The following is a 26,022-nucleotide window of genomic DNA, read 5'->3' on the forward strand; positions in this document are numbered from 1 at the left end:
ATACAGTCAACTTGGACAGTTATTTTCAGTAATTTCACTCCATGAAGAGACATTGAACTCACCATCAGAGTCTTCTGCTTGCCACACTGGGTGTCTCTGAAAATATTACGGTATATGTCTTGGCTGTGAGAATTTTCTTGTGTATATTAAATTGGCAATCAATGGCTTATTCCAGTCAGTGAACTGTTAACAAATTATTTCAACGTGAAAATAACTTGATAATTTTTTTTCCAAAGTGCCATAGTTTGGATCAAAAACTTGGAGTTGTTTGGAAGCCATGGCTAAAACAAACCATATCTAATGTAATGACAAAAGATTGTATTATATATCATTCATGAATTTGTTTGAATTTTGTAAAAAAAAAAAAAAAAAAAAAAAAAAAAAAATTCAGACTCACAGGTCCTGAGACTTGAGATACACTTTCAAATTCTTCATCTTCATCATCTTCTCCATCTGCAAAGTCACTGGGAGGTTGGCGGGCAAACCGTACAGCTGGAATTGGGAGAAAAAAATCATCTTTTAGATTCTTCTTACTGCAAAATCACAATCCTTGATTTTTTTCTTCTATACTGATTTATCTATTATTATTATTTTATTTTTTTTTTTTGGGGGGGGGGGTATGGACAAGGATGAATGAATGCATGAGATGAAAAAGAAAGCCCAAATATAATTAACAAAAACTTGAAAAAATAACACAATTTCACGTTGCTGAGTAGGCTAAAAACAATATGCTCTAATTCTTTTAAAGATTTCACACATAAAAAATTTAAATGTAACAAGTTTTTTTTTCTTTTTTTTTGAAAGTTAAGAATCAACAAAGACAAGCTGTCAAACGCAAAAAATAACACATTCCTTCTTGGTACCTGGTCAAAAAGCTGAAACTGATTTTTTAGAAGAAGAGCATTCACAAACAAACAAGCAAACAAACAAAAACTAAAATATCAGTAAATATTTCAACAAAAAAATATTGTCAACTACTCCCAAGAGTAAAAGAATTAAATCTACCAAACATTCCCTATGCATTCTTGGTTACAGTTTCTTCTCACATTTCCTGAACAAAAATCAAAACAGGTTCACAAGAGTCACCCTTCAGTTTCAGATATTACTTAAAACTCACTTCTATTATAGCATGCCATTCCCACTAACACCCTGAGTTTCAGAGGTCAATCTATTATCAATACACCACTGCCATTTCCATTAAAACAGAGAGCATGCCAATAACTGAGGTGATTTAGCAGTAATCTCTAACTCTCAGGATGACAAGAACACAAACATAACAGATCAAATCAGTCAAATTAAAAAGTCATTAGTACAACAAAATCAGCTCTCCATATCATTTACTTCTTGCGTTTCCCTTAGCAACAAGCTGCGATACATGGCGAGCAGCCTGGAGATTAGTATCAAAGAAATCTGTCACGCCCTCTCCCTCCTCCTCCTCTGATTGGACGATATCCCATGCCTTGGCCTGGAAGATGCTGGCGGTGGCTCTGTCAGGGGAGGAGGCTACGTCTATAGTAATCTCACTGGTGACTAAAATGTGATGTCAGACACTGACTATGAACTAACAACTATTTTGTGTCTATGGTCCTCTCTCTCTCTCTCTCTCTCTCTCTGTGTGTGTGTGTGTGTGTGCGTGTATGTGTGTGTTATGTATTTTATTCACTTGTGACTAAAATGTGATGTGAGGCACTGATAACCTACTACAACAAACTACAACACAGGTGTTGCAGACAACAACAAAAGCAAGGGCTACAACACTAACAGTAAGAGAACTGCCCTAGCTAAATAAAAAGCATAATTATAATAAGATCTTTTAAGTATAAGTAGCTACAGCCAATCTACCTGCTGATCCATTTCTCTCAAAGCCAACCTCAGAAAGTTCTTCAAATTTGGACTGTCTTGTCGGTTCACTCATTTCAGCGCCACCTATGACCCTGGAAAAATAAAACTGACCAGTAAAATTCCTGTTAACTGAGATTATTCAGGATTTGTTGAGTATATATTTCAAGTTGACAAATGGTTTTAATTGAAGCAGTAAATAATATAAATAATTTAACATAAAATGTGCAATATATCACAAGAAAAATGTCTGTAGTTTCAGAATCTATAATAGAAGTTGAATGGGGAAATCCATATTAATGATCAGTGGCATATGTGTCATACATGCATTTTCATCACTCTTCAGGAAGACATTAGATGCTTAACATCTAATCATGCTTTTAAAACAAGCATGCCACATCATTGTATTATTTTTTATTATTATACACCTTGTTGACTCATATTGTATCTATCATTTACCTAGCACATCTGGCACATATACTGACTCTCACTTGAGGCTCTGCTTCAACTGTCTTCAGTTTCTAGAACATTAAGTATGTACAATTATAATGAATAACACTTACAACATTAGATGTTCAGTGTGATGGACAATTTATTTCATTAGTGCTTAAATGTCCCACAGGTTCACTTATTAATGTTATTTCACCGCAAGTGCTAAATATTACTCAAATAAGATATAAAATATAACATCGGCTGTTATTTTAATCCAAACCAAAAACACTCTGCATGCATTGATTCAAAAGTAGGAGAATATTGCTTTCCCAAAAAAATTCATTTTGGCAGGTAATCCTCTGCCTTTAAATATTCACAGAAATATTTCAATACCATGTACTATTTCACTCAAAATATCGCAATTATATACCAATAAAAGGTACTACTTATCTTTTAAAAATGCCTTTTAATAGCCCCATTCTGTATATGAACACATTCTACCTTGCTGATCCTGACTCCAGATGTCTTCACACCAGTTATACCTTCATTCTTCAGATCTTCAGGGTTCTCTGATTAACATACAAACATAAAAACTGAGTCAAAAATATATAGCATGTTTATTAAAATGAATTTGTATACTATTTTTTACTTCAAAGTCAAAGAGACCAATGATGTTTATTTATTTTTTTTTTTTTTTTGAGAATGAAAATAAAAAAACATAGCTCCACTGATTTATATTCTGGCTTACAATTTAACTGATACACATCAAATCAAAAATGACAAGAAGAACTTATCATCACAAAGATCTATAGTGTAAAAATTGCTCTTCAAATAATCAAAATTAACAAATAGCAGTCCATCACAAAAGGGTCTGAAGTATAGGATATTTCTTTTTTTTTTCCTATTGCTTCTCACTTTTTATAAACTAGTACAGTGATACATTCACAAAAACTACAACTGATCCACATTTGGTCAACAAAGACAAAACATTCTGGTCTTAAAGTTCAGACCAACAGAAATTAAAAAAAAAAAAATCGTAAATCTTACCCAGCACTTCAATGGCCTCATCATACTCATCATCCTCCCCAGGATAACCAGAGTCTTGAGACTGAGCATCTTCTTTCTCCTTCTTGATGAACTTCTCCAAATCTTTCTTGTGTTGCTCTGAGGCAAATTTTGGACCCTTACGCTTGCTGCTGGTTGATCTAGAATAATTAGAGATATAAAGTAAAAAGTTAAATTGTAAATTTTGATGTATCCAGTGGTTGTTTTCAATCAAATGAAAAAGAAAAATTGATTTTCATCAAACATGTTGGATGCATTGAGTGCAAAATATGAATGCTTATGTAATTTTTTACATAGAGGATTAGGTTGAGGCAATTACATAGTTTGAGAAATAATATCACGTTACGATAATGATTATTTCAAAATAAATGAAAAATAAGCTTTGAAATGTAATTTGCAATCCAGTTTACATTTCTAAAGGACTTCAATTTATGCATTCTGTCATTTGGCAAAAGAAAAAAAAATCATGACCTACAAAAGTAATTGACTTTTTGAGAAAGAAGTCATTACAAAAGGATCAGATACCCACCCTGCACTGCTTTCTGTTTCTGCCTCCTCGCGTTCTCTGGGATCACTGCGTATTGACCTCCCAACTGACAGCTCTGCAGCTAATTCCTCCTCCTCTGTCATTGGTTTTCTGTATGGCCCAGTGTAGCCTCCACTGCTGTAGACCATGTCTTCTCCTTCCTGAAATGTGGAATACTAGCCCAATGAAGGAAAAGACTACCAAGAAATACAAATACAAAGGGCAAAATTAGTGGGAAAACTTATATTCAGAGTGTCGCTATATTTTAGTGCCATATTTTCAGTCTATAAACCTATTTGTTTTTTTACCACCATGCAGCACTCACCCCCAACATGACACTCCTCCATCCACTCTCTCTTTTCTTGGCCTCTGCCTCCTCTCTTTCTTCCTCATCCCTAACACGCTGGTAAGCTTTTCCTCCTTTTGTGATTTCCCAAAGCTCATCGAAGTCAGCTGTAGGAACTTTGTTGTCCGCATTCCACTGTTTTCTTGGTGCTAAAACAACCAATTGCAAAATTATTCAAATTTTAATTTGTTTAACTTGGAGTTTGCAGGAATCAAGAGAGACAATTTTGAACTTGTGTTAAATTAAAATAATGTTTAAATTATTATGTTTTTACATATATACATTGATATAAATCTAAAGTATACATCCTATGCCAGATTTCTAAATAAAATGGAATGTATGCCTGCTAAAATCTACATGTAGTTATTTGTTGTTTAAAGTCCAGTTACTGCAGATCCAATTATTTTTCCAACAAAAAATCAATCAATGGTATTGAGGCCACAGATAATTATTATGAATGCTTTTATTCTTCTAAACAATTACAACATTACATATTACATTATATTTGGAAATGAAATTTGAGGAAAAATACTGATAGCTGAAAAATTATGCCCACGTTAGTGTGAGGAGCTTCAAATTGGTCCATTTGGGCTGCTTATTTATAGCATATCACTGAAACTGCTGACCTGACATCACTCTTGCGTCATACTCCCACCCCCAAAGTATAGAAAGGATGCATGCTGTTAATTCGCATTTTCAACTATTTTATGGGGTCTGACAAGCAAACCATCAATGCCATTAGAGGTTTTAAGTTTTCTAATTTATGCTCCATGTTAAAGCCTCTTTTCCTTGATAAAAAAGCAATCCTGTTGAAGATGTCCTTTATTAAGTATTTCTTAGCTAGCTAAACCATGCAGAAAATCTGATATTGTTATTCATTTGTGGCCATTACCCTCATGAGATTGTTTGTTAGTAACAGAACCTTCCATGCAAGTAAATTGAAATAAATTGTGGGTTTAAAGATTGTAATGTTATGCCATTAATGGTTTTGAATATGGCATGCCTTGGTAAATAAAGAGAAAATGATGTAATTTCCAGGAAATAAGTCTAGTAGTCGATTGCAAATTGTGTGACTGAAAAAGAAATTATTATAAATCCTCTGTGAGGATAATCCTCACTAATCTCTTGTTTGTTAGTCATTAATCCCTCCATGCAAGTCACCTGATGGAGCTTTCACAAACTCCTCAAACTCTGAGGACTGCATCCTTGACCTTTGAGTGACCTTTGACCTTGGGCTCAGTTGAACCTTGCTGCACTTTATAACTGAAAGTTGGTATTTATGTTTGAGCTTTCCAACAGTAAGGAAAACAAGCTCTTGACATGGCGCTTGAAACTTAGTAAAATGTCTCTTTTTACACTACTTTTTATTGCTAAACCATGTGTCTATTCTTTTTATCTTATGGAGATTAAGTATTCAATCATACTTAAAATCAATACACATTTTGCAATTATTAAAATGCAGTAAATTATCTTACCTGGTTTTACATTCTCTCCATCCCCTCCTGCTGCAGCAGTAGCAGGTTTCTTTGGTTTTAACCTCTTGCTGTGACTCAACCAAGGTTTTTCATAGTCTCTCTGCTTGTCTTCAGTCAGAGCACCATCTATAGTCCATACAAAATACCAAGATTACTATGGCTAAAATTTTCTTTAAGCTTCAAATAAAAAAGTAGATTTTTTTCTAGCATACTTAACCGTTTTTGTATAAAAAAATATTAAGCTACAATTCATTGGTCAACTATAATAATATCAAAACTCCGTCCTAATGTATCTGCAAAACTAAATACAAAACCATCTTTGTTTGTCTTCTTAGGTGTGGTATATTATATTATGTTATATAACAATGAATATAAATGCTCACCAGGAGGAGACTGTGCCCAAGAAGCTGCAGAAGCTGGCATGCTTTTTCTGCTTAATTCTGGGGTGCTTTTCTTGCTATGGCCTACAATTTTATATACAGACATAAAATTATATAAATAATATTACGAACAATGTATACTTATTCATACATAGAAGTTGTATCAATCATGGTATCCAATCACCAACTATATAATTCTACAAAATGTAGAAATAAATGTGTTTACAAATGCTATAATGTTAAAGACTGCTTTTGTAAAAGCAATACATCTAAAGTACACAAAACTTAAGAGTACAAGCATAATTTTTAATCTAATTTGATAATGTATTTGAAATAATCTTTAAATTAAATAAATTCAAAATGCTGTCCATATATGATCAATTTACTTTATCTCCATTAACATGACTCACTGAATAGCTCTGTGGTACTTTTTCTGGTGGGTGTGGGTCCTTTGGCTCCATCTTCAGCCTACAAAACAAAACAATTACAAATACTTTTTTAATTTTCCACAACATACAAGCAACATAATAAACTTAAACATTATGGAGCAAATTATTAGACATTACAGTTTTGTTGTTGTACTAATCTATGTGCGTACAAGCCTATAGCCAACAATTTCAAACAAATGAGTGCTTTTTTCTGAAAATGTGGATCATTACTGCATAAACCAAAATAATTTTTGTTTTATAACCAAATGGGTTGGTTGTTAGCAACTCCAGAACCTCCCCTGCCAACGATCCAGGTGTGTGTCTGTGTGTGCACGTATGTACGTTGTTAGTGCATGCTAGAGGTGTATGTGTCCTCACTTCCTTGATAAGTTTATGTTTCTTCTGCAGCACTTTGATCAAGAAATAGATAGGGTCATCTGGCTGGTCATGGATTATCTTGGACATCAACTCCTGTATCAATGAATAGAAATAGTAATCAGTTAGATAATCAGAATGATATATAGGCACGGACCAGAGTTGTCAAATTATTTATGACAGACTCCCTTTGTTTGCAGGGTTATTCTTTGGCACATAAGATGTTAGACAACAGCTAAATGACGCATTTCGAGTATGGTCTTGTTGGCAACTCTGATGAATGGATGGATGAATGGAAATAAGTGTACAGATGACAGGGATGATCGAAGAAAAGATCTACAATTGTGAAGTGTACTAGTACAGTATTTTATTATTTTAATATTAAATGTTAAAACATTTTATGCTAAAGAATTGAATGTTGACAACTATAAACAAATGCAGTCACAGCAAAACTAGAAATTGTGTAGGTTTTTAATCAGATCCAGGTTGATCTGGTAGTAGTAGTAATAATAGTAGTAGTAGGGGATGAAATAACAGTCGTCGGAGTAACACATTAAGACGCTGTTGGTGTTACGGCCTTAAAAATTGCACATCAAAAGAGTTCATCAATTCACATAATCCACTTGCCTCAAACAGTGCCCCTATCTTATGACGCTCCAGGTAGAGAGGTATTGTTTGCTGCCCAGACATTTCTGTATTTCATTCAAGATTCAAGATCTCTCTCCCTCTCAAACATTCAGCGACCAGCGCTATCTATGACAAGAAAAGCTTTGTCGGATGTTGTTCATATTAAAGTTAGAGTATTTAAAGCAGAACATTACTTTTCGGCGTAAAGATAAATAGAAACATTTCAAATTCATTTCTATGGACGTATTTACAAATTGACATACCATATTCACCTCTTGAAAGCAGTAAATTGTGTCTCTTCTTGTCTGTGACGTCAACGTTACTATTGTAGTGACGTAAATGTTTAACAATGGCGGACGGGCTGAAAATACGGATGAGGCTTCTTCACTAATTTTTTCCCACTCATAACTTCACTAAAAGGTAACATTTGAAGTATGTAATCCGAATTAAGTTTAAATGTGTCTTTAAGATATACTTGCAATGCATTAAGCATAAATTCATTGTTTAGAGTGGGGTAAAAGGTGGTGATTTGGTGATTTGAAAAGTGGGTCAAGGAGAGACACTGCGAACGGGCACCTGTTCTGTAGGCAGTGATTCTGCTTTGCTCTCGAATTGGCGAGCAAATCTATGCTAGGACCAGGTAGTTATGCTGACCTCTCTGACTCCCCATGCATATCATGATGTGAATGAATTCGCTTGTATTTATTTGTCTGAAATATTACAAAAATCGAGCTCTCACTTAATGTGTTATTGTCATTTCTAAGCCAAATTATACACATTTGATTGACAATGTTACTCGCATCGGACATTTGAACTTCAACAGTCATTCCTTTTGGCATGGCAATAAATTGTTTTACATTCCATAGCCAAAGAGTGAAGATTTACATGCAGCTCAAATATTGTTTAACCATTAGCCTTTCAGATTTTGAATTAATTTGCAATCGTATCTTTACTTACTTTTTATTTAGCATGTTTGCATCTTTTCTCATTGATCGTGTGATATTTGGCTGTTTTTTGTTTCTGTCTTTTTTATCGCAAATCATTGCAGGTTTGTAAGTATTATAGACATAGCAGTACTAGTAATTAACATTTATAACAGAAATTTAAGATGCTGTTTGTTTCATTTCATTTTCCAAGTATTGACTGCACACTTGAGTGGAAATGGCTGAACAAGGTAATTTAACTATTTTATTTTTGACTGAATGTGAGATTTTAGTTATTTTTACCTTTGTTGGACTGAGAAATAATTGTGATTTTTTTATTAAGTTTTTCACACCTAACAGCACTTGTTTTGTGTTTACAGATGCATATATACATTTAAGCATCAATGTCCCTGATATTATCAATTTTTTTTATTTAGTTCCAAAAATGAAGCTGAAGAAAGGTGTCAAACCAAAGAAAAAAGCTGAAGAAGATGCAAATGAAGAAGAAGAAGAGCCACAGGTCTGTTATAAACACAGAGGAATGGTACAAATATTTGTGGGGTGGGTGGGGGGGGGGGGGGCTGTAGGTGAAATAATTTAGATTTATTTGTTGTGCCCTGTATTTACAAATTAACAATGCAAAGCAGGTTTTTTTTCCAAGTTGGGGGTACAAATGCCTCTAAAAATTATTACCTGTAATTTCCCACAAAATTTCAAGGAGTCCAAGCCATTAGTGGGAGTTGGGGGGGTCAGTCCCCTTTTGTTGGCAAATAGTTTGTTCTGGGTTAAATTTGATCTAGAAACAAAGTTTTAATGGTAAAGGGTCCACCAGAAAAAACAAACCCCTATAGACCTGTAAAGGCAGTTTTTTGACAGTTTAATTAATATATATACTAGTACTATGTTTTTACGCAGTGATATATATTTGTAATGAGTCATACCCTGGTTGTGATTTTAAAAATGATTCAGAGAAAATAAGTCCTGTTTGTTTGTGTGATTGATTTTTTTTTACTTCAAACACAGGCAGCCTCAGCAGTTGTAGAAGTGGAGGATGAAGAAGTGACACCAAAGATTAAGAAGAAGGGCAAAGGAAAAAAGAAAGGGAAGAAAAAGGCAGTAGAAAGGGAGGAAACTCCACAAGAAAATATTCCAAAGGTCAGTTAAGACTGCACTTAAGTTGGACTTTTGTGGCAGATACAGGGTTTTGATGGGGTGGAATGAATGGGGAGGAAGTTTAGCATCTTGTTTTGCTTGACATGGAGATAGAGGAGTCCATTAAAGATGCATACAAAGTCAATTTTTTGTCACAAAAACCAACCAAATGCCAGCATATAGTTTCAAGTAGTATAACTAAGAGAATTACCAAAAGGCATTGTTTAATTTTACCCGAAAATGATGTTTGAATGGATTTTTCTGCTGGCATTCTAAGCTGTATGTCTATGGGGCAGGAAAGTAGGTCACAAAAGTAGGTTAAATTTACAACCAAAAATTTAAAGAAAGGAGCAGTCTTAAGGTCTTTTATGGATGATCGAGTGATCTACCATTGGCCCAATTTCCTATAGGATCTTATAGGATCCTATAGGACTTTTTCGTTAGGGTATTCAGTATATCCCTTGGCTTGTCGAATTTATTTGAGTCATATAAGAATCTAGTAGAAGTGGTTTACATGTGTTACTGGGAATCCACGCTCCACCGATGCTCGGTTCGTATGTACCTTTAAGCTAATTGGAGGTCAGAAGCACATTTCCTCTATCCCCCCCCCCCCCCCAGCTGTTCTCTGGGGTTTGACTTTTTTAACAGTGAGAGAGTGAGTTTTATAATTGACGAGGAACTATTCTATTCACTACCACACTAAGATAAAAAAAAATTGTCATCAATCTTTGTGAGAAAAGTTTTACATACAATTTCTGATCATTGCTATTAAATAAGAATGATAAGATGTGACCCATTATGATCATTCAAGTATCCTGTCTCCTCAATTTTCTGTCCAAACAGAAAGACTCCACAGTGTCTCCACCTACAGTTAAAGATGAAGAATCTAAGGAGAGTCCACTAGAGCCATCTACATCAACAGTGGTTCCCCCTCCAGATGACAAGACTGTGAAAAGTCAGGTGAAGCCATCTTCCCCATTACCAGTACCAACATCTACAGTTGAGGGTGAGGAGGCAATAAGCCGGCAGCCATGGGATTCGGATTCTGCACCAGCACCCCCTTCAACATCAAATCCAGATGCTCCTGACGACTTAGAGGGGAAATCGATAAAAGAACCAAAACCAGGTATTTGTCATTGAGTAATAATTTACTCTGTGTAATTTTTATAACTTGAACAAATTATCCTCATAATATAATTTTTTTTTTAGTTTTTTTTTGTTTTGTTTCTGACTCATTTATTTAATGCACTTTATTTGACAGTTCTCATGATGTATGGAAAATGAATTCACTTTTGAATGACTTTGTAAAATAGGCAGTCTTAAATAATGGACTGACCCCAGGAGTAATATACCTCCAAAATTAGAAAAAAATGAAAGTGTTAAAAAATTAAATAAATTAATACTCCATCGAAACATCAGTATGTATCTATTTCTCTGTGAACATCAGCTTCTCGGCCAGCCAGTGCAGAAAGACCCGCGACAGGTCCTGGAGCTGAGAAAGATGGCTTTCCTACGCAAATACAACAGCGGCAAACTGCTACGCACATTACAACTAGTACACCAAAGGTAAGGCCCAACTCCTGTGTATATTCTTAGTTATAGAGAGAGAGAGAATGAGAGAGGATGGATGTGGTTTTTAACCTCATATTGCTGAGAGAGAGAGAGAGAGAGAGAGAGAGAGAGAGAGAGAGAGAGAGAGAGTCTGTAAAAAATATAACAGCCCACATAGAATGTGTTAAACTGTGACACAGATTTGTTCCACTAATCTTTCTTTCTTCTGAGAATTATCTTTAATTATATTTTAACTTGGGCCCTAAACTGTTTGAATATTCGTTCTATCTGTTATAGAAAACCAGCTACAAGTTTGAGGCCAGAGAGTTTGATAACCTGGACCCCAAGGAATACGGCATTGAATTGAGTGATGAGGAATTCAAATATGGTAGGCCTGGGATTAATAACAGGATGTTTTAATGATATTTATTTATTTATTTATTTATTTATTTATTTATTTATTTATTTATTTATTTATTTTTGTGGGTGTGTTTGTTAATGTATATGTTTTATATGTTGTGAGAAATAATGGCCAGTAAGATGTTAGAAATTTAGTAAAATTGCTGGGATAGAAGTCATGTCCTTAATTGTTCCTTGTTAAATGTTTTTAGAACCTCCTGCTGAAGATCACACACTGCCTGATCTCTATCGCCTCATGGACACTCTGGAAGGGGGCGACTCGGACCTCGAGACTTCTCAGCGCCCTCCTGCTCTCTTCACGCGCCCGGAGCATGTCCCAAATTACCAGAAAATTTCAGAACTTCGCCTGGCGATGGAGGAGGAAGATATTCAAGAGTATGTGGAGGGGTTTGAGACTGATGTTAGAGACGAGGTGCTTATGATAGGGAACATTTCATTGGAGGAGATTCAGGCAAGTATCCAATGATGTTTTTCCTTTTAAATTTATGTTTTAAGCAATATTTTTGAGATGATAATGATTTTTGGTTGGGAATGGTCACAAATTTTATATCATGGAAGACACGCTCATTGCATACAAAAGAAGACTGATTTTTTTTGGGGGGGGGTAGAATTTTAATTTCTTTTAACCATTTAACCACAGTCATACTTAACTCTGGTACTTTTTCCCATTTTAATTAATTTTAACTTTGTTTTTTTCCACTCCAGGAAGAAGAGAAGCGACTTCGCGATGAGCACATAGCATACCAGCAACAGGAGGCAGAGATTGCTCGTCAACGCCAGGAAGGAATTCTCATCAGTGAGGAGCAGGCCAAGAAACGTATGGCCAAAAGATTGAAAGAGAAACGCAGACTTCTGGCTAAGAGAGAGGTAAAAGATGAATTTAGACCAAATAATCGAAAAAACCAAAACTCATAATGCATATTCACATGCAGGTTGTATGAGATCTGATTGTTGGTCCGTTTCCTTAGACTTCATCAGACTCAATTAACATTTATTTCATTGAAACTACAACTGAAGAAATATAAATGATTCAAGTTTGCTTAAAAGTTAGGCTTACGCCTATGAGTAAACATTTAAGAATTAAAATATTGGCACGAATTAGACGAGAAAAGTCACAACCTACTATTTTCATAACTGAAGCTGTGATGTTTATTTTTTCTCCAGGAAATAGCGCAGCAGAAGGAACGTCTGTTGATGGACAGACTTCACAAGGCCTTCAGACGGTCAGAAAACCAGCTGACCACTGTCCTGGAGAGAAGGAAGGGAGAAGTTAAGGTACAGGGAGAAAGAGAGAGGGAGAGAGAGGGAGGGTGAGAGGGGGTAGAAGAGAGGGAGAGAGAGAGTGAGAGTGAGAGGAAGGAGAAAGGGAGAGGGACAGAGAGAGAAGAGTGTTCTCATCTAGATCACACTGAATAATAAAGTGAGAAAAAATCACCTGTGTCTGTCACTCTACCTAATAAGGAGATATAGCCAATGTCCAGTGTGTGGAAATCAGAATTGCTCCTTTCAAATGGAAATTTTATATGTCCTTGTGACATGCCCTTTCTTGTCTTTATGCAATTTCTTCATTCCCTAATTTAGACAATGTATGGAGATCTCACAGTATCAGATGGCCACTACGGAGGGAGTAAAGGCAGAAGATGGAAGGTTGACTGGAACAAGACTCCCCAGCCAATCCAGGTGAAGCTGAACTGCCTGAGAGGGGTCAAGGACAAATTACCAGGTAGGTCAAGGTCATCTAAATTTTATAGTAAAAATGGAGGGAGTTAACTGTTCTCCAGTGTAGGAAAATGTTTTCTTAATATCACATTGGCAAATTGCAAAGGAAAGATAAGACATACATTTAAAAATCAGGCATTGTTACAAGTACATATGTTATCATTGTGGTTCATGTTTGGGTAATGAGGAAGAAAGAGTACATTTTTGCAACCCCCTCTTGCCTCTTTTTCATATTCAGAATCATTCAACTGCTCGCTTTTCATGAAAATCTTTGAAAAATAATGATGTTGAAATAAAATTTTGATGTCTCAACTGGCCTCAACATTATTTGTAAAGTAATGCCTTGAAATCAAATTTTAATTAAGATATTTGTAAATTAAAGATATTGAAATAAAACCCTCTGTTTCAGCTGGCCGTTATGTGCTGATGGTGTCCCTGTACAACAGACTGGGGGGTATTGTGATGAGGTGGTCCAACTTGAAGGGTCAGCAGTGGGGTGGGGCCACGCTGCCCACACACCACGACGGGAACTTCTACAATGCCGAGTTAAAGGTACCGTAATTACCCAACATGAATTATTCAGTTATTTCAAACATCTTCAGATCTATAACAATAGGTTAAAGGCAGTTTTAAGTATAAGATCCAACAGGCTCAAATAATTTCTGTAATTCCGTAGTATATGGCCCTGGGATGAAAGGTCAAAAAGTCATTCATCTGGTTTATTTATTTTTATAATGATCACATTTTCATCAACCTTTACAATGCTTAGTTAAAGGTAATTAATATTACTATAAATAGAAGAATGAGATAAATTATTATTATTATTATTTAAGAACTTTTACATCTCAACAGCTAGCTATTCATTTATTTATTTAATTTGTTAGTGAGATAGTTATATTATCATTTGTTCAAACTTTATTTTTGTTCCAGCTGGAGCAGAGTGTGTTCACGGTCCTCCCCGCCAAGCCCTCAGTACGCCCAGGCATGGTGCTGGTGTTCGAGCTTTTCCTCCTCCGTGGCGCTGTCGTACCCACTGACCGCGTGGTTGGATGGGGAGCCTTTCCCATCTGTGACGGAAATTTTGACATCATTGAGGGAAAGTATGTGCAGTATTTGATATGTCCTTGTTCCATATTTACTTTGACAAAAATATTTTAAAACGTATATTGATAAAAGCTGTGTTTTAAAAAAATAGATACACAATACTTACACAAATGAAAAACAAAAATATTGAAAACAGGAAAAAAATTGGCAGTTCTGCCAGGTTTGAGTTTCCACACATTATTCACTTCCTGATACAAAACTACATTAACAACATTACAGCAAAGTAAAATGGTTAAAGTTCAATTCATATTTTTATTACAGTTCTATGTACAATTCACATTTCCAGATACAAGTGCCCCCTGTTGAGAGGCGAGATGGACACCCTGATAGATAAACACGAGAAGATTGAGGAACTGATGGCGTCTGACGTGGACCACTGGCTTAGTAACCTCTACTTTGAGGTGGTCAAGTTACCAAGGTGAAATGTCTTTATGCTTCTTCCATCCTACATTACTCTCCTCCAGATATTAACAACGTTTGGGCAAGCTGAAACAATAAAAGTTGAATTCATATTTGTATTTCAGCTCAACAAGTTATCAAATTACAAAGATGAAATATCTTTGTCCACATTTTTAAGCTGCTATTTAAATCAGAGCATTTCAATTGAAGAATAATTATATATAAGCAAATTCTCATGTGTCGACAGTGAATAAGCTATTTTGTAAATGTTGCATAATACGCTTGCTAAGTAAAATGTACTTCGAGGTGATTAATTTTTTATGTACAGACACAGATGTGTCTGTACATATTGCCATCACCTGCGTCTGTCGTCGCCGTCGCCGTCGCCGTCGCCGATGCCGATGCCGGCGCCGTGCACTTTCCTTGTAAACACGATAAGTGGAGGGCAGTTTTACTTTTTGGCTTAATATTTACAGAGCTGATGAATATTCATAAAATGCAGGTCAAGTTCGAAAACCAGCATGATCGGGCCATTATTGTAGAAGTTATGCTGTTTTTTCACTTTTCAGCATATATGCAACCCTGTAAACACATTTTAAGGAAAACCGTTAGGCCTGTTGTCATGAAACTCACAGGAGTAATTAATCTTACTAAAACGCAGGTCAAGTTTGAAAATCGGCATGATCGGGCCACTATTTTAGTAGTTATGCTGTTTTTTTCATTTTTCAGCATATATACAACACTGTAAACACAATATAAGAAAAACAGATAGGCCAATTGTCATTTAACTCACAGGAGTGGTCAATCTTACTAAAACACAGGTTGAGTTCGAAAATCAGCATAATCGGGCCATTATTTTAGAAGTTATGCTGTTTTTTCAAATTTCCTCAGATTCAACTGTTAGGCATGTTAACAGTCTCATTAATGAACTAATAAGATACGTAAAAGTGTTTGTTTGACATTTCCTGCATCTTTACAACATTGTTAGTTGATTATGTAAAAATGATGGTAAACTTGTTATCGTGTATTATGTAATAAAGTTTCCAAAATGGAAATAAACTCATATCATTGCAGTTTGTCAGATTCAATCATTCACTATGTTCAGAAACTCAGAATGGAGGAAATTGGACATTTAACACTGTTGTATTGATATTTTTCCCATCTCATCAATTTTCTTAGTTGATCATATAAAAATGGCAGTAAACTGTTAATTTTGTTTTATGTTAAAAAAAGTGTTAAAAATGGAAAAAAAACATTTCAGAACAGTGCTGTCTTGTTTACATTCTGGCATTTTCAAGTTGTGACTTGGAAGTTCCATGGGCCTGAAGACCTTTGCTAGTCACATTTTCTGAATATCCATGATACTAATATTTTATTATTAAAAATTGATGGTCATTATGCTGTTAAACATTATGTAATATTGCATCAAAATTTAAAAAAAACTATTTTGGGCACTGCTCCCATGATGACCATTTAAGAAAAACCATGTCACTTACTGTTCTCAAACAGTACAGTAAATATGTACAGATGTGTCTGTACATATTGCCATCACCTGCGTCTGTCGTCGCCGTCGCCGGTGCCGACACCGTGCACTTTCATTGTAAACATGATAAGTGGAAGGCAGTTTTACTTTTTGGCTGTATATTTACAGAGCTGATGAATATTCATAAAACGCAGGTCAAGTTAAAAAATCAGCATGATCGGGCCATTATTGTAGAAGTTATGCTGTTTTTTCACTTTTCAGCATATATGCAACACTGTAAACACATTTTAAGGAAAACCGATAGGCCTGTTGTCATGAAAATCACAGGAGTAATTGATCTTACTATAACACAGGTCAAGTTCGAAAATCGGCATGTTCCACGGGCTTGAAGACCCATGCTAGTCACATTTTCTGAAAATCCATGATACGTGTATTTTATTATTAAAAATTAACGGTCATTTTGCTGTTAACCATTATGTAATATTGCATCAGAATAGAAGAAAACACAATTTTGGGTGCTGCTGCCAAGATGACCATTATGGGAAAACCATGTTACTTATGATTGTCAAACTTTCAAAAAAGAAATACAGGACTAAAATGCAGAGTAATTGATCTTACTAAAACGCAGGTCAAGTTCAAAAATCGGCATGATCGGGCCACTATTTTAGTAGTTATGCTTTTTTTTTTCACTTTTCAGCATATATGCAACACTGTAAACACAATATAAGAAAAACAGATAGGCCAATTGTCATTAAACTCACAGGAGTGGTCATTCCTGCTAAATCGCAGGTTGAGTTCAAAAATCAGCATAATCGGGCCATTATTTTAAAGAAATGCCGTTTTTATGTACAGACACAGATGTAATTTTACCTGTTGAGCATAATTAAAATTTGATGTTGAATTTGCAGTTTAACAAAATGTACTTTTGCATCAGAATTGACAGTAGCCTTTTTTGTTATTTCCTGCTTTTTGTCTGTACATTTGACAGCTTTGCTGCCTTGTTTATTCATTCTACTAACTTAAATGCAATCATGACAACATATGTTGCTCATTCAATGCTTCTAATTTTTTGATTGATTGTTATAAAATATTTAGTCATAGATCTGGAAAATATATTTAAAATTGTAAAAAAAAAAGTACTTGTGTAATTGTGGAAATGGCATACTAAATTGGGAAATCTCTGTCTTCTAGATACATGGCAGGTCAAAAAGAATATGAAGTAGAACTTCAGTTCCTGTCAGGAATTCTCAGCCATCCAGACCGTGTGAATACTGGAGAAGAGGCTAAAGACGGAGAGGAACCTATCCCAGGATCCCACAGCAATATGGGGTCCACACTGACCAAGGAAGGGGCCCAGAGGTAATGATATTGATAATGACATAAGCTCAGAAATTACATTGTTTTTACATGTCAAATTTCCAAGCCTGCTTGTTAGTTGTCGGAGGACATGCATCTCTCTCTCTCTCTCTCTCTCTCTCTCTCTCTCTCTCTCTCTCTGTATGTGTGTGTGTGTGTACACAGTATTGATATACATCTGTTTCCTGTCCCAGTGAAGCCAAGTTGAGTCTCCACATGAGCAGTATCCTAGGTAAAAGCAACACCACTCTGGCAGATGACGGCCTCAAGTCTGAAGATGGGAAACCAGTAAGAAAATAAGATATTAACTCCACGGGTTTTAAAACACTAGAATTTCTATTATGGCTGCTGGTTCTGCCAAAGAGAAAAATAATCTTAGCAGAATAATTAGTTTTGATTGTTAAGTCCTTGCATTTATTAAGAAAAAGGTAACAAGATTTAAAATATGGCCGTACAAAAGTCAAGTTTACTGAAAAAGGTCACAATGAGACAAAAAAAAAGGGCCACTTCTCCTGCTTATCAAAATACCGCATCCTTTCTGTTGTGACTTTTGTGTTGAGGTGATAATAAAAAATAAATAATATTATTTAATTCTAAACGAACCATTCCTTTAATTCTTCAGGACAAGCTCCATGTTGATCTACGCCAGCGCCGCCCCATGACGACCATCGGATCACGTAACATTCACAAGGATAACAAGGTCAAGGTCGGGAATGAGAGTGACAGCGATGACTATGATGATGAAGAGGCCTTTATGACCAAGAAAGACGAGGACTTCATGCCGGTGAAGGGAGAACCTGGGCTTTTCTATAAGGTAAATAAACTATAGTGGACACTCACATCAAGTTTAAGTTAGATCAGAAATAGTTGTTCTGTTGTAGCCAAATTCATCATTGATGTAGATCAAAATTTTGATTATCTAAAAGCTGTTTGGCTGAAATAGATTTACCATGGAGTGAGTTTAGATAATTATATATTTTTGAAGTGATATTTTTGTTTGAGAACACACAAGAACAGCTCAGTAAATGTCTAGACCAAGGAACTGCCATATTAATTAATTCTCAGCCAGTGGACCAAATTTTTTGCTTCCAAGCTGGCTAAACTCGATTTAAAAAACTAAAATCCCAAATGTTTACATATAATTATTGACTTGTGAATAAGTTTATACACTAGTGTGTTCTTAATCTTGCCAAAAATGCCAGTAGACAAAAATATTGCCTCCATTCCAAATGCTTATAAGTGAACTTAAAGTTATCAGTCAGTTTATGCACTGGTTTGTACCTGATTTATTTTCTTTATGAATACAGAGACACATGAACAACCCGGTAGATGTGTACGCTAAGAAACTGTACACCATGCTCCCCAAGACACCCATTCTGAACCCTAAGAGACGCCAGAGAAAGCTGACCCACCTAGAACAGCTGGAACAACATAGCTTTAGTGTCAAGTAAGTGAAAAAACTCATGCTGGCAGGTTTAGGTGTTTATTTATTAAAGGTGTTTTATTTGTGTTTTTGATGTTTTTAAAGTGAATGGCAATATGAGTTTTTAAAAGCTAATAGTTTGTCAGTAAAACTTTCTTAAACAAAAGTATTATTTTAATTTTTTTGCTATGTGCAGTGTGTTTGAATATTAATTTTCACAAAAAGGAGATTATTTTTCTTATTATTATGAATTTGGTAAAAAAGCTTATTTTTAAGTGAATATTTCAAAACAAATGGTAAAAGGAGCAAAAATCTAAATTGGACAGAGAAAGTTTTAAAAATGGGAAGCATCATGTTTTAATTAAGGCTTCGTTCACATGGAATGTCTATTTTCTAAAAATCTATTTTCTATTCGCGCTATCTTATGATCACGGTCTGTGCCCCGAATATCCTGCCGCGTAATTACTGGCAGCGCGAGCCAGTTACTTATAGTAACTTATAGTAACTGGCTCGCGCTGCCAGTAATTACGCCGCGGGATATTCGGGGCACAGACCGTGATCATAAGACATACCGCGAATAGAAAATAGAATTTAGAAAATAGACATTGCATGTGAATGAAGCCTAATACCGTACCCAAAATTATCTTTAATTTTATTAATTTCTTTAAAAGGCCTCCATTCTCAGAGAAAGGGCATCTGCCAAGACGCAGCTGGGAGAAAGTGAACTACGTGGGGCGCATGTTTCTCGCCGAATTAGGACTGTCACAGTGGAGAAGCAGAGAATTCTGGGGAATGGTGATGCTGTTTGTCTTCATCTTCTTCCTGCGTCTCTATCTCCATTACATCGGACAGTGGTTGTTCTTGAATGCAATCGAGATACCCATCAACAAGTTAGTAGGGGTTTATTTTTCTCTGATTAATTTCCAAGAAGAGAAAAATTACAATGAGGTTTTCAAACATGGGAAAAGGAACCAAAGTTTTATAAATTAAATCTAGTTAACTAAATTATGCCAAACTAAATAATAAATGAGAGAAATTATAACAAGTAATTGTAAGCAGACTAATAATTTCATGTTGTAAAGGATACAACATCCTCAAAATTAAAGTAGTCTTCTGATGACCTCATTGTATTGCCAAAATATTTTCAAAAATGGTGTGTAGATGATTATTATTATAAGGTACATGTTTTATAAGGTACATTAATTTATTCTTAGGTTTGAGTTCCTCCCTTACACTGTCAACCTGAACTACCAAAGCACCCTTCTCCACACTCGGGAAGAAATAGCCATGGTCAGCTTGGGGCCGTTCTTGATCATTTTGACCTTCACCTTGCTAGTCATCATTGATTGGCTGATGCAGAAGATCTTTGGGATGTTCCCTGACCTCGGCAGCAAGTTTATTATCTGTTTTGGTATCCATGCTGTTCTGGATCCCATCACTATCATGATCATAGATCTGAGCTTGCAGGTAAGTGCTCTATGTAAATTCGATGATGAAATATAAAATTAAATAAAGTGATATGTTATCTAATTTTATTGATATAAACAGATAAGGTTAGGTAAAGCAGTAGTAATTATATGCCTATCAATTGCTTGGTTTCCGTTTCAGAGGTACCTAAACTCTGGCGGTGACCAACCTATAGCAGACTGTGCCAAGCTGTACTGGCATTTCAACAGAGCTGAGGGGTCAGGACTAGCAGGCATCTTTATCACTCTGTTCCTGTACTTCTGTCTCTGCTTCATGGCCGCAGCTATACTGTATATGTTCTTCCTCAGGTGGGTGTCAAATTTGTTTTCTTTCAAGTTTATGACGCATTTTGAGAAGGCAATGGGCAGACATGTTTTTCGCAAGTGCATGATTGTGAGGTGCACCTTTTATTCTTTTGTTGGTAACTTCTAAATGTTACAATAACCAGTTTTCCAGTGACAAGTATTCCCTTTAACTTTTATATTGTATTATCATTTTGTTTACTACATCACTGAAGATATGTTTAATCCCTGTTTTTCCCCTGTTGGTAGTGTGATATCTTATTGTACATATTTTATATTTTTCTTTCAATTTTCACCCATTCTTGTTCCCAGACTCCACAACAATGGCCGTATGTTGGATGTGTACTGGCGTCTCCATGGAGACGAAGACATGTTCTTTGTACCACATGACCTGGAAATATCCAATCAGGAGCTCAGTTACATCACCAAGAAGGCTGAGCAGTGGCGAGGTGAAGAGGGAGAGAGACGCAAGACGGCAGTGTATGATTACATCTGGGAAGAAGAGAATGTGAGTGATATCTATATTGTTTTCAACAGAAGAATTAAATTTTTTCCTGAAGAGATTAAACACATTTTTCAACCTATGAGGAAGTAAGTAACTACATTTCATCATAGAGTTTTGATCATGTGTCGTACTTGATGATGTGAACTATGAAAGTAAGAATGTCATGCTATTGTAATTATCTTTAGATTTATTGCACTTTTTCCGTCACAATTTTGACCGAATCCTCAATTTAGTTTAATAAGAAATGAGGTTAGGTGGACTGTAATTGCTTTTCCATAAGTGTCATCACACACAGTATAATTATCCATTTTGTTTATCCTGATATTTTTTCTCCCACTAGGTGGAGGAGAGCATCTGGGACGATGTTCCTGACCTGAAGAAGAACAACAAACGTGAGATCACGACTCACGTCTCCATCCACACCCTCCATCTTGACGGCCTCCGCGAGCTCTTCCGCCATTTTCTACGTCTTCCAGATGGCGCTATTGTAGAGGTATATATGGACAATGTATCTAAATATTGGAGCACTACTCCCTTCAATACACATTTCATCAGATTTAACCATAGAACTGGCCTTAATTTCTGATGAAACATATCGTTAACAGTGGTAACTTTTATAATAATTATTTTTATCAATTAAAATATAATGAAAGAGTTATCAAAGATTAAATGAAAGTAGTTTTATATACTTTAATTGTGAACAATGAATGAATATCAGTGAACACAGGAGTCACATTTACTGATTTATACTTTATTTCATTGAAAAAAAAACATAATACAATTACCCATATATCTCCAGGTGTTTGGAGAGATGTCAGTGACAGGGATGGACAAGGACGTGACGTCTGCTCTCAAGGAGGGTGCTGGGAAGGTGGAGAACTTGATGGGGTCGCAGGCCAGTTTCCACAAAGTAGGAAAATCATTTTCTGAACTAGGAATTGCTGACAATCAAAAATAACATTTGGTTTGAAGCTGTTTTGAATGTTAATAAATCAAAAATTTAATGCTGCAGGGAAAATTGAAGTTTTATGGCATTGCAGTGTATCAAATTATTTTTTGGTTAATTTTAAAATTATTTAATTATGGAATGTGAATGTTGCAAATAGGATCATTTTGAAATTTGATATTTAAATCTTAATTATAAAAATTGGTTTTGGTCAGGTGAATAAATTTCTTTCATTTTGTTGCAGATAAGGGGGCGTCAGACTGTCATGACTGCCAGTGGTTTCCAGAATGGCGATGCAGGTTTAGGGTCGCAGATCCTCAAGCCACCATCCCCATCTGTGGGGGCTGCAGGAGTGTTTTTCAAGGACCCAGGGTCAAGGCCAAGCACAGCAGGGTCAGGCAAGTCAAGGTCATCTACTGGGTCAAAGCCAAGGTCAAGGACATCAACTCCAGAGCCAGAAGAAAAGAAGACAGCCTAAACGAGACAGTTGATTTTCCTTCAAACAATGAGGTTGTGAAATCATTCCAGACCTATGTTCTTTTTGACATTAAGACTTCATATTTTTCTGATTGAATGAATGGAACCTGCATTTGTAGTACTATTCATTTATCATATGACGTATTTAATTTTTCTTATAACTCCTTCGTGCTAGAAATTTGTCGTTCAACAAATATATATAATTATTGGTAATTTGAACAGCATTTTAAGGGAGACTTAATGACCATTGCCCATCAAGCATATTGTAGGGTGTAAAAAAATTGTTTTATAGCCCTTTTGTTGCCAATGCCCTTCTAAATGTGATATATCTCTACTACACCATAGGCCGTCCAGACATTCAAATATGTATCCTTTTCTTATTTTTTGTTATATGATAATGCAACTGACATATTATATCTAACATTATCTATTTTTGATAATGTTAACACCGAACGTTTTATGGATGTTAACCACTTGATTTTCATGTTGTGTAATCTTCCGTCCATTGTTTTCTTATCATGGTTCTTTGTATGTTTTTGGGATGTTTCTACTTCTGTAGCATTTTCTTTGTAGTAGTGCAATTATTCAGATATCTCTCCAATTTTATTGTTGAAGTATATTAATTGTCACTTATTCAGTTAAAAATGTTAAAAGTCTTGTATTCTAAGTCAATACATGGATTTTATTTTGATTTTACTAATGCTTTTTAGTAGCAGATTTTTGTTTGTTATATATTTTGTAGATCATGATTTTATGAACTTTTTGATTTTCTGTGATTGGGTTTTAATTATACAATTAATTATACAAAATGAGAACTAATTTTCACAAAGTGAAGAATTTTAGGTTTGATGAATTACATCATTCATTGAATAGAGCTAATTTTTTTATTATAAAAGGACTAGTAATTTGATTGTGATTAACAGTCAAGTAATTATTAGAAAATTAGTTTTCAATTTTTAATACAATTTATTGTGATTTATGGTCCAGCAAAGTAAACAAATATTTCTTTTGAAAGGAAAAAAAACTTAGCAATGAAATCCACCACATTTATCAACATGTATGCTGCAGGTCAGCATATGATAAGATAATATTTTAAATATATATCCAGATGCTTTAAATTATAATCTATTTTTAAGATGATACATATCCATATATACACACTTACCCCCTGTATGTAATCTCTCTGCGTGATCTATAATACAATCAATTAATGTATATCAGTAGATTTAACCATCCCAATGTACCCTGTATTTGAAAGATTACTTGAAACGGCAGAGACATGCTAATAGTGAAGGTTGGTTCTCACTAACGTCTGAATCGCAGGGTATGTTTGTGGGACATTTATAGAGAGAACAGTGAACGATTGAAGGCATACGCACAGAAATTTAAGGCGTTTTTTTTTTTTTTTTTTTTTTCGAAAATCAGGTACACTTAGAACAAACTCTTGTTAAGACTCTGGGTTTATGAGGTAGAACACACCTGGGTCGAAGACCACGTTACAACTGAACTAATTCTAAGACCAAAAACCATGAGTGTGAAAGCGGTCCAGTATGTATTCTTTGTTTAATAGTCATCTAGATTTTCAAACACTGTGTTATGTTTCATGTACCCTCAGTTTCAGGAATCTCTCCCTTATAATCAACATTCCTTTTCCGTTTCCAGGGGTATGTTGATGATAGAGGTTAGATTATTAGGTCTCTGTAACTTTGGGTGTCATTATATTATAGTCGGAGATGGAATACAGCTGAGCTATATAATATTTCTTTAATAAAATATATGTAGGCCTACTTTTGTGTTGTTTTTGATGATCTTTAGATATTTTTTACGAAATTCAACACTGCTAAAAACGTTTTCAAAGAACTTGACTTTACGCCTACTGTTTGAGGTGATATTATTGATTCGCGAATGTCTTCTTGTATATATCATTTTGTCAACCCGAGTTGTAGAGATCCAGGGTACTGGTAACAGCAGAGGCATGATCTCAAAAATCAGGGTGCTCTTTGTGCTGGCGATGTTGCTCATTACATGAAATTCTCCACCGTAAACATAACACGCAAGATGTGAAGTATTCGATACCTGATTGATTTGGTGAGGTATCGTAGACATATCGAACGGAAAAAGTCTAAAACTAATTAACTTGTGGAAAAGTCAATTCGGTCATCCTTTCATCTGCAGGGCTATAAAGATCGATTGAAAACGGGTTCAATGTTCTTCAAAGGCCTTTGAGAAAGTTTGGGTTTGCATGCGTGCAATCGTCCCCTCCCCCCCCCCCCCCTCCCAAACCTCTACAACCAACCTTCTAACGCTGGGAATGTCCAAATATATCGAGAGGGTAGGGGCAAGGTGAGGTGTTAATGCCGCCTGCCTCTGCCAGGGGGGTAACTCGTTCTTAAGAATAAAAATAAAAAGCGTAATTTATTTTTATCATATTTTTCACTTGCCGTGGTCGAAATCTCGCGGCGGTTTTCAGAAAGACGCGCCGGGGGGTAGACAGAAGGCGATGGGTGGTATCTGATAGAAGATTAATTATTGATATATTTAATAAAACATTGATGAGTAACACATATTTTTGTCTTCTAAATCACAGTTCAAGCAGGCTTGGGTTAGGCTGCTGTCAATGATCGATTTTGAAAATTGTAGTCACCACAGAAAAAAATCGGTATCTGAATCAAATTATCAGAACATGCACAGTCGTTATAATGCGTCAGTTTAAAAACAGGGCGTGTTCTTTTCATCGCCCCATTCGCAATCTTTTTTAAAAGATTTATTGAAATATACGTCTCAAGCAAACTCTTTGTTTTTACTCTCAGTTTCAGAGATAACTGGAAACTCATGTCATATGTAAGCGTATAACCATCCGCTGCAACCAGTAAGCCTCTGTAAGAAGCAAGAAGTCAATGGAAACGGCAAATACATGACGATATTAAGGATGAATTTCCAGTAATTTCTCATCTGCAAGGTGTATATTTGAAAAAAGTTGAAAACACCAGTATTGTTACTGATTTTTTTACGAAGGGGTACCAAAGGTCAAGACGTAGCGGGGGTAAAGAAATCAGGTAGACTGATTATGATATTTGATTAACGCAAAGACAATTGACCGTTACAACTACGCAAATTTCACTGAAACGCAGTAAAAAGTGGATATGGCTCCCAACGCCTCACGCGTTCGCCTTTGAAGCAAGTCTACAATGTTTAGTTAAAAATTACTGGAAACTCATTTTATCTATTTAATGCCAATTATCTTTTTTGGCCAATGAAAAACGAAAAACAATAAATAAATAAATAAATAAATAGATAAATAA

General features: G+C 35.4%; 2 protein-coding genes and 1 long non-coding RNA gene across 6 annotated transcripts in view; 1 reads left to right on the forward strand and 2 right to left on the reverse strand.

Annotated features, from left to right (window-relative positions):
* Window positions 1–7,619, reverse strand: part of LOC106170203 (uncharacterized protein C8orf34 homolog) — a 36,294-nt gene extending 28,675 nt beyond the window's left edge. Inside the window, exons 1-14 of one of the 2 annotated variants that reach the window (XM_087019001.1) lie at window positions 7,494–7,619; window positions 6,870–6,962; window positions 6,474–6,531; window positions 6,067–6,147; window positions 5,684–5,809; window positions 5,370–5,471; window positions 4,188–4,357; window positions 3,866–4,023; window positions 3,319–3,476; window positions 2,773–2,840; window positions 2,299–2,360; window positions 1,843–1,934; window positions 398–492; window positions 63–96 (exon numbers count right to left, since the gene is read on the reverse strand). In XM_087019001.1, coding sequence (XP_086875127.1) covers window positions 63–96; window positions 398–492; window positions 1,843–1,934; window positions 2,299–2,360; window positions 2,773–2,840; window positions 3,319–3,476; window positions 3,866–4,023; window positions 4,188–4,357; window positions 5,370–5,471; window positions 5,684–5,809; window positions 6,067–6,147; window positions 6,474–6,531; window positions 6,870–6,962; window positions 7,494–7,556 — 1,360 coding nt within the window. In that variant the 5' untranslated portion in view covers window positions 7,557–7,619. The remainder of the gene's footprint in view (window positions 1–62; window positions 97–397; window positions 493–1,842; window positions 1,935–2,298; window positions 2,361–2,772; window positions 2,841–3,318; window positions 3,477–3,865; window positions 4,024–4,187; window positions 4,358–5,369; window positions 5,472–5,683; window positions 5,810–6,066; window positions 6,148–6,473; window positions 6,532–6,869; window positions 6,963–7,493) is intronic. The other variant, XM_087019002.1, reaches the window with a different exon arrangement.
* Window positions 7,620–7,797: 178 nt separating this feature from the next.
* LOC106170172 (uncharacterized) lies at window positions 7,798–24,066 on the forward strand. Of its 3 annotated transcripts, none has more exons than XM_087018990.1 (25): window positions 7,798–7,913; window positions 8,631–8,667; window positions 8,854–8,936; window positions 9,440–9,571; window positions 10,412–10,694; window positions 11,016–11,134; window positions 11,417–11,507; window positions 11,731–11,994; window positions 12,249–12,406; window positions 12,704–12,814; window positions 13,121–13,262; window positions 13,668–13,810; window positions 14,189–14,358; window positions 14,649–14,780; window positions 17,436–17,603; window positions 17,795–17,888; window positions 18,223–18,414; window positions 18,908–19,047; window positions 19,695–19,913; window positions 20,238–20,490; window positions 20,632–20,798; window positions 21,105–21,300; window positions 21,638–21,790; window positions 22,097–22,207; window positions 22,488–24,066. In XM_087018990.1, the coding sequence occupies exons 2-25, from the start codon at window positions 8,655–8,657 to the stop codon at window positions 22,719–22,721; spliced, it is 3,768 nt and encodes a 1,255-aa protein (XP_086875116.1). In that variant the 5' UTR covers window positions 7,798–7,913; window positions 8,631–8,654; the 3' UTR covers window positions 22,722–24,066. The 3 variants fall into 3 exon arrangements, with proteins under 3 accessions (XP_086875116.1, XP_086875117.1, XP_086875118.1); XM_087018991.1 differs by having other exon boundaries at window positions 7,825–7,925; XM_087018992.1 differs by lacking the exon at window positions 8,631–8,667 and having other exon boundaries at window positions 7,836–7,913.
* On the reverse strand, window positions 14,587–17,508 carry LOC147760474 (uncharacterized). The gene is made up of 2 exons (XR_015335668.1): window positions 17,385–17,508; window positions 14,587–14,848 (listed from the first exon to the last, which is right to left on the reverse strand). It is a non-coding gene; the product is annotated as an uncharacterized LOC147760474 (long non-coding RNA).
* Window positions 24,067–26,022: the final 1,956 nt, after the last annotated feature.

Source organism: Lingula anatina, chromosome 8 (genome assembly GCF_051362555.1).
Source record: "Lingula anatina isolate TDL-2025a chromosome 8, LinAna3.0, whole genome shotgun sequence".
In the NCBI taxonomy this organism is placed as follows: Eukaryota; Metazoa; Brachiopoda; class Lingulata; order Lingulida; family Lingulidae; genus Lingula; species Lingula anatina.